Here is a 14,961-nt window from a genome sequence, read left to right on the forward strand (position 1 = left end):
GCACAATGGGACGTATGAGTGAAAAGACAATTGAAAGAGCCACCCCTTATAGCCACCTCCAGTCACAGAGGAGAATAGCGCCTGCTGAGGGTCTCTTTCTGCAGGGCAGCATTACCCCGTCAGCCCTGCATGTCAAGTGCTGTGTGTGTAGCAGCACGTCACTAGCAGGTGTGTCTATGGTGCATCACCAACCTGCCTATTGATGAAAAGGACCTTGATACACTAAGACCACCAGGAGTCAGGGTCTCAAGAGGATTTTTCTTTTCTTTCTTTTTTTTTACAGCAACAGTAGTGGTTATATAAGCCCACATATGACTAAACACTATGCCGTGCTTATTCGACATAATGCCACATAACAGTGTTGATCTGAGCGTAGATCTGTAGATTATTTTGATGTCGAACCCGAAGGGTATAATAAATCGGAGAGATGTCAGTCAAAAGATCAGACAGGAGGATGACTTTGGTTTCATTCAGTCAGTCAAGGTACATGTGTTGGTTTTCACCAAAGTAAGAAAGACTTACAAAGCAGGTTTGGCTCATAGAATCTGCTTACATCGTCATAAGTGGCAGCTGAGGCAGGCTTGACGATTAAAGTTGACAATTACTAACCTTGAATGTGATTGTAAACGGTGACAGAACATTTCTAATACTAATGACAGCCAAATAACAAAGTGACTAATGGTGTATGAAGTTCATTCAATCTTTATTTTGATTCTTACACTGAGGGGCAAACCCTTGTTTACAGTGTTGTCAAGTAGCCTATACATACTGGCATCACCAATAATCATCAACAATCATCAATCCATATACAAAGTATGAGGAAGAGAAAACCAAAAATATGAATACAAATAAATAAACCTGAACAAATTTCATAATTTAAAACCTTACACACAATTTAAAAAACAATTACAGATTGTACTCTAAAGTGGACACTAGTGTAGATTCAATGTCCTTCCAAAGGCAGATATACCAAATTCAGTACAAACTCTAGGCACTTTAAGTGTAAGTAATTTGTTTGTGTACCATAGGGTCCAGAGGTCCAATAGTGAGGTAATATACAGTATTTTTCTCCAATTATGGCTTTATATAAAAACGAATGCCAGTGCAAATTTAGTCTTTCCACAAAAAGGGATCAACCCAACCTTATTGTACAGGACAATAACATCCAACAAATCTACTATATCTTGTACACTCACAGTAGTCTACCTCCTGTCCCAAACACATCGACACTCTCACACTTGTCTAGGCTACATTATTTAATACACTGTTTTACCAATGGCATAAATATTACATTTCAGTTTGTTTTCCATGAAGTTGATTTACGTGGTTCAGATTGACGTTGCTGCTGTGATCTTATCTCTTACTTCACGTTGTTTCCTACTGGTTATGTTACAGTGTACTAACTTAATAGAGCTGAATACAAAATCTACATTTATCTATGTGTAGATTCATGTAGATTTCTAGTGAACAGGGAGTGATGACGAGTGGTTCTTGGGTGTCTACTCTAGTCATTTACACCTGAGCTCTTTTGTGACAGGGATCAGAATCTTCAATAGAAATACCTGGGTTCCAAGGCAAGGATTAACTTGAAGCATTAAAGTATCTGGTGACCTATATGTGACTAGGCACAGACTTGAGGTCTTATCGAGCACTTAAAAAAAAAAACATGATGTGAAAGTACAGGTTCATACCTTCAAAATAAGCCATCACTTGTACAAATCGGGCGGATACTTTTCAATCGATGTCTTATGAACCATGATGCTTTGACTTATTGTGATGTTTCTTCTTGACTTGTTAAAAGAAGACGTGTCCGGCCCATGGGGACATTAACGTGTGTTGTCGGGCCTTACAAATACATTTGATTTGATTTGATTATGCTAACACAATACGTTTCATTTCATGATGTTTTCTATTTATGATACAGTGCATATTCCACTGCCCTTATTTGAATTTATGCAAATCTTAAAAGGGGATTGTCGGGGATTGTCGTAGTACCCTTGAATGAGTGCTCCTGCCAGAGTCTTCAGGGTATTCTTGTTTACCAGAGAGGAGATCCGGTACAAGAATCTAGTTCGTTGGTTGACTTTTTTTATTACATTGGTTGCCATTTTGTCACAGGAAAGATTAGCCTCTAGGATGGAACCCAGGTAGGTAATTTCATCTTTCCTTGTGACAATATTGTCACCCACTGTAACTGAGAAGCCGTCGGTCTTGCTGAGTTTGTTATTTGAACCGTGCCTAAATAACATTTCATAAAAAGACTTGGCTAAACCTATTTTCCATAACATGTCCCCCATTAACCTGTGTCTTCCCTCTGATGTGTGAACCAGGTGCTGAACCTGGTCCAGTCCTACGTGACGGTGCGCGTGCCGCTCCATGTGTCCTACGTGTTCCACTCCCCCGTCGGCACAGGCGGCTGGCAGCACTTTGACCTGCAGTCCGAGCTGCGTCTCACCTTCGTGTACGACACGGCCATTCTCTGGAAGGACGGCATCGGCAGCCCCCCCCAGGCTGAGCTCCAGGGTGAGGCAGAACGACAGAGGGAACACAAACAGTACTCGCCACAGCAATTTGAGCAGAACTAATGTGTGTGTGTGTGTGTGTGTGTGTGTGTGTGTGTGTGTGTGTGTGTGTGTGTGTGTGTGTGAGTGTGTGTGTGTGTGTGTGTGTGTGCGTGTGCGTGTGTGTGTGTTTCCAGGTGCTCTGTACCCAACCAGCATGCGTATCAACGAGCAGGGACGTCTGGTGGTGAACTTCCGCACCAAAGCCCGTTTCAGGGGTCTGTTTGTGGAGTCTCACTCCGGAGGGAGAATCAAGAGGGGCGGTGAGACAAACGGCTCAATGGCACCATAATCATTATTATTATTATTATTATTATTATTATTATTATTATTATTATTATTATTATTATTATTATTATTATTATTATTATTATTATTATTATTATTATTATTATTATTATTAAATGTTTTAGGGAGACAGAGTGTTTATTTGTTTTGTTTATTGTTATTTGCACTTGCAAACATACATTCTGGTATAAAATAAGTAAAAGAAGAACAGTTAAAATGTGCAGGAAAGGTAAAAAAAACCAAGGGCTTATAAGCGACCTCCCCTCTTAAACCTATAATTATAGGATAACTACACAACCCCCCCCCCCCCCCCACATTATGCACAAACACACATGCGCATATCCCTCTCTCATACACACAGATACATACAATACACAGCATTATACAACAATTATAATGGTGGGGGGGGGGAATACTTCACACAAATACACATGGATACTACAGACTACATAATCTGTAGTTATTTTTTAAGCTTACTTTTAAATATATTTAAAATGGAACATGTTTATGTTAGATTTTGTATATCATTCCACATCACTGCACCTTGATAAACAAATGAGAATTTGGCAACATAGGTCCTACAGAAAGGAATGCGTAAGACTTTATTTCTTCTTGTGAGATGTGCATGATAATGAGAATTAAACTCAAAATAACTTTGAAAAAAAGTAGGAAAAGATAAAGGAAGACCAATCACTTTGTACATAAGAACCCCTGTTTGACCTCATAAATTGTGAGTAGTTGCAGTTGTTTAAATAATGGTTTGGTTGGGGCTAAATAAGAAGAGTTGGTTGCAATTCTTACAAAGGATTTCTGAGCTCTATGGATTGTTTGTAAGTAAGATGGGTAAGTGCTGGCCCAAATTATATTGCAGTATGTGAGGATAAATTAAACTGTAATACAAAGTTAGTAATGTGCTCTTTTTTAATTGGATTTTAACTAGGGATGCACAATATTGATTTTGACACCGTTACCGATAACTTTATGCTCCTCAAGCCGATAACCGATATCGATAACCGATATTTATTGTATTTTTAATAAAAATAAAAATTTTGTATTTATAAGCTCCGACGTCATCGGTACTGCTATCGGTACTCGAGAAATTATGGAGTTTTTTTTTGAGGAATTTAAACGTCGCAAACTAATCTTGTTGGCCATTTTCTATATCTCTCCTGCCTCGGTGTCTCTGCCTGCGCGAGGAGCGGGCTGTGCTCACACACACACTCACTCACACACACACACACGGGTGCTGCCGAGTACAGACAGCTCTGCTCTCATCATGGCGGACAGAACGAAACGTTCAGAAGTCTGGGTCTATTTTACTAAAGTCGATGCTGACATTTGCCAGTAATGTATAAGCGCTGGTACTTGTCAATGTGGCTGGCGGGGAGCTAACGTTATTAGCCTGAGCTCCGAGTAGAATAATGGCCGACAATCCGGAGGTAAATAAACGAGAGCTTCTGATTGGTGGTAAGAAGAAGAGGTGGGTGCAAGCGGTGGGACGTAATTGGCAGATCGACTGTCTGCCTCCGAATGTAACGTGACTACGTCACAGCCAAGAAAGGGAGCGCTGGATTTGTGAAAAACTCCCTGTTCCTAAACCACACGCTGTCAGTCGTACCACAGTACTGGCAAAACGGGAGGAGGCTATAATAAAAACAAGCGCCCTTCATCCAAATCCACCCACACCGGATTTCTTTTAACCAAAAAATGTATTATTATCGGAGCTATCAATAACGTTATCGGGTTTATCGGGATGACGTCATAATTGCTGATATCGGCCCGATAATTATCGTGCATCCCTAATTTTAACCCTTTTTATGATGCCCAACGATTTTGAAACCTTCTTGCAAACAATTTCACAATGATTCTTAAAGCAGAGTTTCTCATCGATATTGACACCTAAGAACTTCACTGATGAAACTTGTGCAAGTTCATTGTTATTGATACAAAACACAGAGTGTGGGAGACACAGGAGAGAAGGTTCTTTATAGAGAGGTAGGAAGGCTGAGCGGGAGAGAAATTAGGATACACGGGAGGAGGCTCTTTATTGAAACATAGGAAGGCTGAGAGGGAGATAGAGTAAAGGAGACACAGGAGAAAAAGTTCTTTATTGAGACAGTAGGAAGGCTGAGAGGTAGACAGAGTAGAGGAGAAACAGGGGAAAGGGTTCTTCGTTGAGACAGTAGGAAGGCTGAGAGGGAGACAGAGTAGAGGAGACACAGGAGAGAAGGTTCTTCGTTGAGACAGTAGGAAGGCTGAGAGGGAGACAGAGTAGAGGAGACACAGGAGAGAAGGTTCTTCATTGAGACAGTAGGAAGGCTGAGAGGGAGACAGAGTAGGGGAGACACAGGAGAGAAGGTTCTTTACTGAGACAGTAGGAAGGCTGAGAGGGAGACAGAGTAGAGGAGACACAGGAGAGGAGGCTCTTTATTGAGACAGTAGGAAGGCTGAGAGGGAGACAGAGTAGAGGAGACACAGAAGAGAAGGTTCTTCATTGAGACAGTAGGAAGGCTGAGAGGGAGACAGAGTAGGGGAGACACAGGAGAGAAGGTTCTTTACTGAGACAGTAGGAAGGCTGAGAGTGAGACAGAGTAGAGGAGACACAGGAGAGGAGGCTCTTTATTGAGACGGTAGGAAGGCTGAGAGGGAGAAGGAGTAGAGGAGACACAAGAGAGACGGTTCTTTATTGAGACAGTAGGAAGGCTGAGAGGGAGACAGAGTAGAGGAGACACAGGAGAGGAGGCTCTTTATTGAGACAGTAGGAAGGCTGAGAGGAAGAATAGGGGAGACACAGGAGAGAAGGTTCTGGTGGGATCCAATCTTTGACCAGTAGGGGTAGATGTTGTTGCAGAGGAAGGAGTGTTGACCGCTACACCTCTGGGTATTGGCACCAACAGATTAATGACAGATAAGTAACAGAAGGACATGACCATCATATTCTTCAGCAGCGTGAGCTTTGCTGAAGATAAAAACAATCAATGTGCTTAAAATAATCTGAATCACAAACATGGGCTAGATCCACAAAGAATGGATTGCGCAGTGCTAGTTGCACCCTACTTACAATTCATTATAAATTGAAAATGGGGGACCCTGGTGTAAACAAGACAAAAGTCTTTCTCTGGTCTGCATCCCCTTAACAATTGTGTGTATTGAGCTTGGCCAGCGATCTGGCTAGTTTTTACATCAAAATGAGAAAATATTTTATTTAAAATATTTCCCATATTTCACCAGTTGATTGCTATTCCACAGACAATAGTAGGTGTGCACATAACGACCGCTTGGTCAGTGACATGAATGACGTGTTGTTGATTTCTTTAGTGAGGACGTCGCCTCCCATTCATTTACCCTTTTCGCTTACCTCCTCCTCCCCACCATGCCCCATACCCAGCCCCCTTTCTGTCGTCCATGGTGATGTGTGCGGACCATCCCGGCCTGACCTTTAACCTGAGCTTGGTGAGGAGCGAGCCCACCTACAACCAGCCTGTCCAGCAGTGGACCTTCATCTCCGACTTTGCCGTGAGTGCGACACCATGTAGTCAGTATGTGTGCCTTGACACAAGGCCTGGAAAAAAGTACACTACTTGAGTCAAGTGTGGGGCAGCGATGTCAGCTTTATTGTCGCTTCTCATAATGTGCAAGACATACAGTACCAAGCATCAGCTGAGGGAGCTCCTCTGTGTGCCCGAGCATTCAAACCAGCAAAAATAACTAACATTTACATGCATATTATTATTATTATTATTATTATTATTATTATTATTATTATTATTATTATTATTATTATTATTATTATTATTAGATGGGATTCAGTGTTTATATGTTTTCTTTTCTTTTTCAATATACTCCTATACAGTACATGAGTCAACTGAATATTTACTGTACCATGTATTACCCATGGAAACAGAACTTGCACAGACCACACATCTCAACAGTAGACATGATAAGGTGTTCACAATATTATGTGAAGAATATTATGTATTTAACATCACACAATATCCCAGCCATCATATTCAGGTTTTTCAAAGTCGACTATAACATGAATACTTGAGTATCCTTAATAATATAATATAACTTGGGCGGTTAGGTGGCCGAGCGGAGATTGCGTTCGTCACCAGCCCCGGAGCTGAGCTGGATTTGCCTGTTCGAATCCAGCTCACAGCTCCGGGGTTGTCACCAGCTTGGCTGGCCGTCTGCACTGATACAATTGGCTGTATCAGAGGGTGGGAGAAGCTGGCGGGGTGGGTCCGGGTCGTTGTAAACAGCGACTCCTACAGTTCGGTCGGGGCGCCTGCTAAGCGCGGATTGGACGTGAGGGGGATAGTGTGGTCCTCCCACACGCTACGCCCTCTCAATGAGAATCCGCGCTGCCAGGTGAAAAGAAGCGGTGATTGGCTGGACGTGTGTCGGAGGAAGCACGTGGTAGCCTCCACTCTCCCAGATGATCTGACTGTGGGGGGTAAGTGCGCAGCGACCAGGAAGGGACTGGGAATTGGCATACGACTAACATTGGGATGGGGAGAAAATCGGAGGAAAATGGAGGGGGAAAAAGACCAATAAAAAAAAAAAAAAATAATAATAATATAATATAACTATGCATGTATTAATGAATTCTCCCCACCTCTCCCCTCTCCCCTCTCCTATGTGCAGGTGAGAGATTACTCTGGTACCTACACAGTCAAGCTGATCCCCTGCACCACGGCGCAGAACATGGAATACACTGTCCCGCCCGTCTGTAACCCCAGGGACACGGTGACCTTCGACCTGGATATCCGCTTCCAGCAGGTACGGTGGCCTCCGTCAGGAATTTTACCATTTGCTAAATCGATAGCGTTGTCACAATTCACAGATCCCTCAGTCTTCATGAGCTTACAAAAAAAATACAAATTATATTAGAAAAGCAAAGAGTCTCAACTAAACTGAATCAGCAACAACGACTGAATTCATTTGAGATTATGAAAACAGTCCCCATCTATCTGGAAACAATAACAAAAAGAACTACAGTGAGTGAATAAATCGATTGGCGATTTATTTATAGTCTTGACAGTGTTCTTTCTCTAGGTCTAGGTTTGCACACGTCTAAAGGGTACCTTTACCTCTCTTTTTTTGTAGTAATAATGAACTGAATTATGCCATCAAGATATTGTTTTGTTTAACATTGACATTGTTTAGTGAGACTGTCCGTGAGGGCAGGGGCGGACCTAGCATATTTGGCGCCCAAGGCGAGCTTCACCACTGCCCCCCCTCCCCCCCCCCCCCCCCCAAATCAAAACATCTTCACCCTTTCACTGCCGTGCTACCAAACGGTTAACCCTTTTCACTGCGACAATACACAGAAGGTTAACCCTTTCACGACCGTCGGTTGTGTGATATTAAAGGGTTAACCCTCTGTCATGTGGCAGTGAAAGGGTTAAGAGTTATACATTAAAGTACTGCACCTTTATTTTTTACAAGCAAGAACAAGAGCTAAGAATAAATGTAAAGTGCACACTAAAGAATTAAAACAAATAAACAACTTAGCTAACACACAATAATAACAATAACAAACAATAAAATAATGTGCAAATTTGCTTTCAAAGAAAATTAAGAAGAAATGTAAAGTGCACACTAAAGAATTAAAACAAACAACTTAGCTAACAATCAATAATAATAATAACAATAACAAACAATAAAATAACATGCACAATTGCTTTAAAAGAAAATTATGTATTGTAAAATATGTTACACATATATAATCAAAATATAATATGCTAAATAAACAAACAAATAAATAAAAATTACAAATTCACTTTGTCTAAAGAACTATTTACATTCCACTCCCTATCATCACACTTCAAGGTTAGCCTGTAGCTCCTACTGGTTTCCATAATGACACAATTGGCAGTGTCAGCGGGAGGGAAGCCGGTGGGTGGTAATCTGGTCGTTGTAAACAGCGACTCCTACAGGTCGGTCAGGGCGCCTGCACAGCGAGGAAGGGATCTGGGTGAGGTAGTGTGCCCTCCCACGTGTTACACTCACCCAATGAGAGTCCTTGCTGCCAGGTGAAAAGAGGCTGCTGGCTGTCTCCTATGTATCGGAGGAAGCATGTGATAGACTTCAGGGCTCCCTGGACCAGCAAGTAGGGGGCAAATGCGCGCAACGACCAGGAATGGGAGGGGGGAATTGGCATAACGACTAAATTGGGATGGGAGGAAAATACAAGAAAAATAGGAGGACTCTCGGCTGAAGATACTGTTACTGGTAGCGTTGCACTGATCCGCAGAGCAATACACAAGTTGGGATATATTTCTGTGAGCTTCTTTGTGTGTATGAATTTCAACAACTCAAGAGTTGTCATGCTCTTTGATGGCAAGTCAGGTACATTTTCCAACTCCTGAGCCAGCTCCTTCCCATCCAAATCAGATTGCCCTCCATGGTTTAAGGTGTGTACAAGTGCCTCTGCTTGCTTCATCAGCTCTTGGTGTGGCAGGTCTTGGAAGTTGTACAAAATTGCATACCTTTCACCTTGGCATGTTTCTCTTCTTCTTCTTTTCTTCTCTTTTTATACTGCAACCTGGATGACTTTTGTCTCTTTATAGTTCTCTAACATTAGTCTTTCTTTCCTCGACGCCCAATTCTATAAACACTTGACCGATACCCATCAATGCACAGCGCTCTAGCATGTTCTGACTGTGAACACCTAAAGCTGAGGCTCAGACCGACTGACCGTTTTAGATTTTTGGCAAATTTTCCCTTATGTTAGAAATTATTTTTATGTAAAAATAATGGTTGCAGATATAGAGGGGGGCGCCAAAACTGTGGCAAGTAAAAAAATATAAATTTTAATAAAAAGAATATGGGCGCCCCAGTGGCGAACCACATAACGCGTTGAGTCACGGCACGGCCGACCCGGGTTCGAATCCCGGACCCGTCGTTATTTGCCGAATGTCTTCCCCCCACTCTGTCTCCCGTTCCTCCTCCTCTCTCTCTCTCTCTACTGGACTGCCCAGTAGTAAAAAGCGATAAACGCTAAAAAATAAATCTTAAAAAAAAAAATAATAATAATAATAATAAAATATAGGCAACCGCCTATATAGCCTGTAGGAAGCTCTGCCCCTGCGTGAGGGATATAACCACTTGAGGCACTTTTAACAGCATAAAGCCATCCATAACAGAATTATGAGAAAGAATGCTGGCAGCTTGACAGTCTGACATAGCAACAGTAACTAAGGAAGGCCGAAGGTGAGACTTTTGGTGAATTACTCGTTGGAAAGTCCAAGCGGGATGATGATTATCTCCCTCTCCCTTCCCCTCCCCAGGTGAGCGACCCAGTGGCGGTGGAGTTCAGCCTGAACACTCAGATGTTCCTCCTGTCCAAGAGGAGCCTGTGGCTGTCTGACGGCACCATGGGTTTCGGCCAGGAGAGCGACGTGGCCTTCTCAGAGGGTAGGTCCTGGAGCCTGTGGTCAAAGGTTGCTGCTGTTGTTGTTGTTGTTGTTTTTTATTAACCCTTTGGTCACGCACGTGCACACATAGAGCCCAAAGGGTGCTCGAGCACCTGCCCTTTTGTGCCTCATAAAAAAGTTCCCTTTTTATGCCAATTTCTATTATTATTATTATTAATTAATTAAAGTTTAATTTATGTTTTTTTTTCTAGTTTAAGTCAGTGATAAAAGTGTCTTTCAAGGATAAGTGAGCTCCTGCACTGATTATTATAGTTCAATATTTGATCACCAAAAACCCCCAAAAAGCACATCCTTTGAGCACCTGCCCCTCTAAAGCACATCCCTGCCTTTGGTGTAGATTGAACAGCAGTTGCTGTGGTTTGTATGGGATCGAAAAGCTGCAAGTCTAAATCTGCAGGTATACATTCACTTAAGGTTTTTATCTCATCACAATTGCAATGCGGTTTTATTTTACACTGTCCTTCTACACTGTCTTAATAAAGCAGTAATTCCCTATAATAAAATATTAATGCCCTCTCTCCTCTGTTCCAGGTGATCCGATCTATGGCCGTGTGATGGTGGACCCTGTGCAAAACCTGGGAGACGCCTTCTTCTGCAACATTGAGAAGGTGTACCTCTGCACCGGCGCTGACGGCTACGTTCCAAAGTACAACCCTACCAAGTTTGAGTTTGGCTGCCTGGCTGATTCTCCCTCCCTCCTCTACAGATTCAAGATTCTCGTGAGTTCTATTTAGTTTAAGTTTAAGTTCATTTGCAAAAGGGACAGTGCATAGCCTATTATCAACATTAAAATGTAAATACGCCAGAATTAGCCAGAAGGCTAGATTTCAAGTTCTATTGAGTTATTGATTATCTATTAAATTGTTGAGTTCTATTAAGTTTTACGTTTTGAGACTATCCTTATTGCCATTGAAGCTTATTGAGTTTTTTTTTATTGAAGAGCCACATCCTAATTTTGGGTGACTAGTGAGATTAGGCCAGTGTTTTAAAAGGATGTTGTTTATTTGTGTAGCTTCTGAACTGTATTCAGTGGAAAGAGAGAGATACTACCACACACAGAACGTTACCTCTTAAACCCCACTGTGCCTGGGCCCCTAGTACCCCACTAGCTAATCCTAAATGTGGTACCGGTAATTGTGTACATTATGACAACATGTATAAGCAATATAAGTATTTCCTCACCCTAGAACAGGAAGGAAGTATGAAATTAAAAGCTTAATTAACTGCAATACTACAAACAGTATATAGTATGCTCAAATACCCATGCAGATTGGCTAAGTGAGAGCATTACAATGACGTATAGCTGAGCAGCTGTCCATAATAAAAGACTGGGCTACTGCTCATCATTATATCAAGGCCAACCATGCTTCAGCAGCTACATTATGTTTTGTGGCCATTAAACATGTAAACATTTCTCCAAGAGGCAATATTGTTGGTAAACTGAAACAGAGAGCCATACGGGATGTTTGAGCTGTAGACACTATAGACCAAAAAGGCCTTAATGAGGATTTTCATTGGCTTCATTCCTGTGAACATAATTTATACAAAGGTTATTTATTGATATGTATTGTTGGATTTTGTCCAATAGAGGCCCACGTGGCCTTGTGATAATCCTTGAACAAAAGGCATGGTCCCTACATGTAGATAGATTAATAGGCATGTATAAATATATTTTGTTGGTCTATTGTTCACTACATTCACATTATTTATCCATAGCATATATTGCCCATAATTCTATCTAATAGAGGACACTCCCGTCCCTAAGCTAGTTGGATATAAATTGTGTGTGAAGGTGCCAGTGTCCATCTTGATTCATTATGTGATCCTTGAAAGTGGATTCATGTTTTTCTTCCTTTGTCCAACAGAGGTTGTTGTTTTGCTAAATTGTACATAATGGAACACATAATCTTTAATGAGAGTTTCTCGATATTTTGAGAATATAATATTGAATCTATTTATTTATTTATTTATTTATTTATTTATTTATTTATTTATTTATTTATTTATTTATTTATTTATTTATTTATTTATTTATTTATTTATTTATTTATTTATTTATTTATTTATTTATTTATTCATTATATCTAGATGGTTTTGTATTTTTATATACAACTATAGTATTTTATAACTGATATGAACTGAGATCAAAGTTATTGTGAGAGACAGGCGGTCAGGTGGCGTAGCGGAGATTGCGCTCGTCACCAATGCAAGAGGCTGTGGTCTCGACTCCCGGAGTCAGCATTGCTTGGGGCTTGGGCTGATCGTCGTACTAACTCGTTTGGCTGGGTTAGCTGGAGGGCAAGTCATGGGTGGGAAACTGGCGTTGTGGACAGGTCAGGTCAGGTCTGGGCGCTTGCTAAATGGAGGCAGGACTTGATGAAGGCAGCGTGACCTCCCACGCGTTACACTTCACCAATGAGAGTCCTCGCTGCCAGGTGAAAAAAGAGTCACTGGCTGTCGCCGCGCGTGTCGGAGGAAGCGTGCGGATGACTTCAGGGTTCCCTTGTACCGACCAGTAGGAGAATATGCGCACAACAACCAGGTAGGGGGGGGGGGGGGGGGGGGATTGGCACAATGACTAAATTGGGACAGGGAGAAAAACAGACAAATCTGAGAAAGAGAGGATTAAAAAAATATATAAAGTTATTGTGAGAGTTGCCCTGAAGGTCAGCCTATAATGAATAAGTTCTTAGCAAATGAGCTCCACTGGCGTGGTCCTACGGTCATTCAACGGATAATCAATATATCTCATATATCTGCTCATCTGTGAAGTGCAATATAAAGATCAGCTATTCTCCCCTTTGTCTATACCCCCCCCCCCCCCACTAATCAATTCAACATACCTCACCAGGACAAGGCTCAGCCCGAGACCCAGGCTCGTTTGTTTGGGGATGTTGGTTTTAATGCTGTGCTGGCGGTGGACGACCCCTCGGCCATATCCCTGGTCAGACAGCCGGGGTCAGACGGCTTCAGACTGGACTCTACAGCCATGTTCCAGGTGTGCTATATCTCACCATAATGTTTGTTGTCCTTATTGTTGGTTATTATTATTATTATTATTATTATTATTATTATTATTATTATTATTATTATTATTATTATTATTATTATTATTATTATTATTATTATTATTATTATTATTATTTCAACACATTCATTTGATACACTTTACAAACAATGCATATAATAACAATGTATGTATATTAGTATACTGTATTTGTACCATGTTTTAGTGATTTGCTCATGCCCTTTATTGACATGAATTAATTTCATCTTCAATAAAGACATTACAGAATTGTTCAACCTTGAATTGTTTTATGTTTTCTGCAGGTGGCGGCTGGTCGGGAGTGGTACATCCACACTATCTACACCGTGCGCTCCAAAGAGAACGCCAACAGGGGCATCGGAAAGCGCAGCCTGGAGTACCATTCCCTCGTATCCGCTAGCGACGACCTCGTCTTGGCCCCGTCCGAGGTCAAAGATCGTCGCCCCAGAAGGTCGTCCGGCGCCGAGGTCCCAGGGGTGGCGGAGGACATCGGCGTGGACAACAACCGCGGTACCAACATCATGCACATCGCCCTGGACCGCACCAAGCGGCGGGCGCCCGGCGCGGACGAGCCGCACGCCGCGGGGCTGGAGCCCGGAGAGCCGGACGCGGCGGAGGGAGAGGAGGGTCTGGTGACTGTAGTGGGAGCGCTGGTGGGGATGCTGCTCACCGCCCTGCTCGTCATCATCCTCGCTCTGACGCTGAGGTCCAGACAGAAGGGAGAGAAGGGGATGGGGGAGGCGGCGGTGAGGGGGTCGATCAGCACGGAGCCCATGCTGGTGGTGAGGCTGCAGGACTGCCACAACGGCTCTGAGGTCTGAGCGGTGGACGGACAGACGGACAAAGGGGAGAAAACGGTGTTTGGTTTTTTTTTATGACGTTTTCTTTTTTGATTGTTGTTTTATTTTGTATTACGAGTACTTTCATACACACCGAACTCTATGGATGACGGTGGGTCAGTCGGTGGGTCAGTCGGTGGGAGCGTGGATGTGTGTGCGTATGCGTGTGTGTGTGTGTGTAATGATTCGTCTATATCATCAAGCACCCTGATCACTGAAACCCTTTAACAGTACAATAAACATAGCACTGGAATTCCATGTCCTGTCTTCACTCAAGGAAACTATAAAAGAAGGAAGGGTATACCAGTGTTCTATGCTCTGCGTGGTGTCAGTCTTTGGTGGCAGTTATATCGAAGTAATATACAAGTTATATGAGGAAATAATACATCAACCAATATATCAAACGCTAGCTAGTTAACAATGCAACAAATTGCAGATGATTCTGACATCCGAGGTAATAACCTGTTTAAATGACGAGGAGATGGCTGATCCCATTAAACTCGATGTCGGCTGAACTGACAGTTTCCACACACGGCACCAATGTGTGGTCACGCGCTACACAGTGACGTGATGACCTTTCCTTCTTTTATAGTTTTCTTGTCTTCACTCAGCAAGCGTTCCATTTGTAAGCATGATATTTTAGTTGTCCTATTTCACTCGTCACTGTATGTATGCCTACTGCTGTAACACATGTTGCTGTTGTGCGGAGGGGGTGAAGATCTGTGCCACTTGCTCTGACTGAAATCAACTGAGAATTGTCGGAGGAAAATTCCCTTTTAAAAATT

General features: G+C 42.3%; 1 protein-coding gene across 1 annotated transcript in view; it reads left to right on the plus strand.

Moving 5' to 3' along the window:
- frem2a (FRAS1 related extracellular matrix 2a) overlaps nucleotides 1–14,158 on the plus strand; it is a gene marked incomplete at both ends in the record, with an annotated part of 161,953 nt that extends 147,795 nt beyond the window's left edge. The window contains 8 exon segments of the mRNA XM_084320197.1: nucleotides 2,331–2,523; nucleotides 2,699–2,824; nucleotides 6,238–6,365; nucleotides 7,497–7,631; nucleotides 10,145–10,271; nucleotides 10,823–11,010; nucleotides 13,143–13,289; nucleotides 13,622–14,158. Coding sequence (XP_084176323.1) covers nucleotides 2,331–2,523; nucleotides 2,699–2,824; nucleotides 6,238–6,365; nucleotides 7,497–7,631; nucleotides 10,145–10,271; nucleotides 10,823–11,010; nucleotides 13,143–13,289; nucleotides 13,622–14,158 — 1,581 coding nt within the window.
- Between the last annotated feature and the right edge of the window lie 803 nt (nucleotides 14,159–14,961).

This window comes from Notolepis coatsorum, assembly GCF_963971535.1.
Source record: "Notolepis coatsorum genome assembly, chromosome: 8".
NCBI lineage: Eukaryota > Metazoa > Chordata > Actinopteri > Aulopiformes > Paralepididae > Notolepis > Notolepis coatsorum.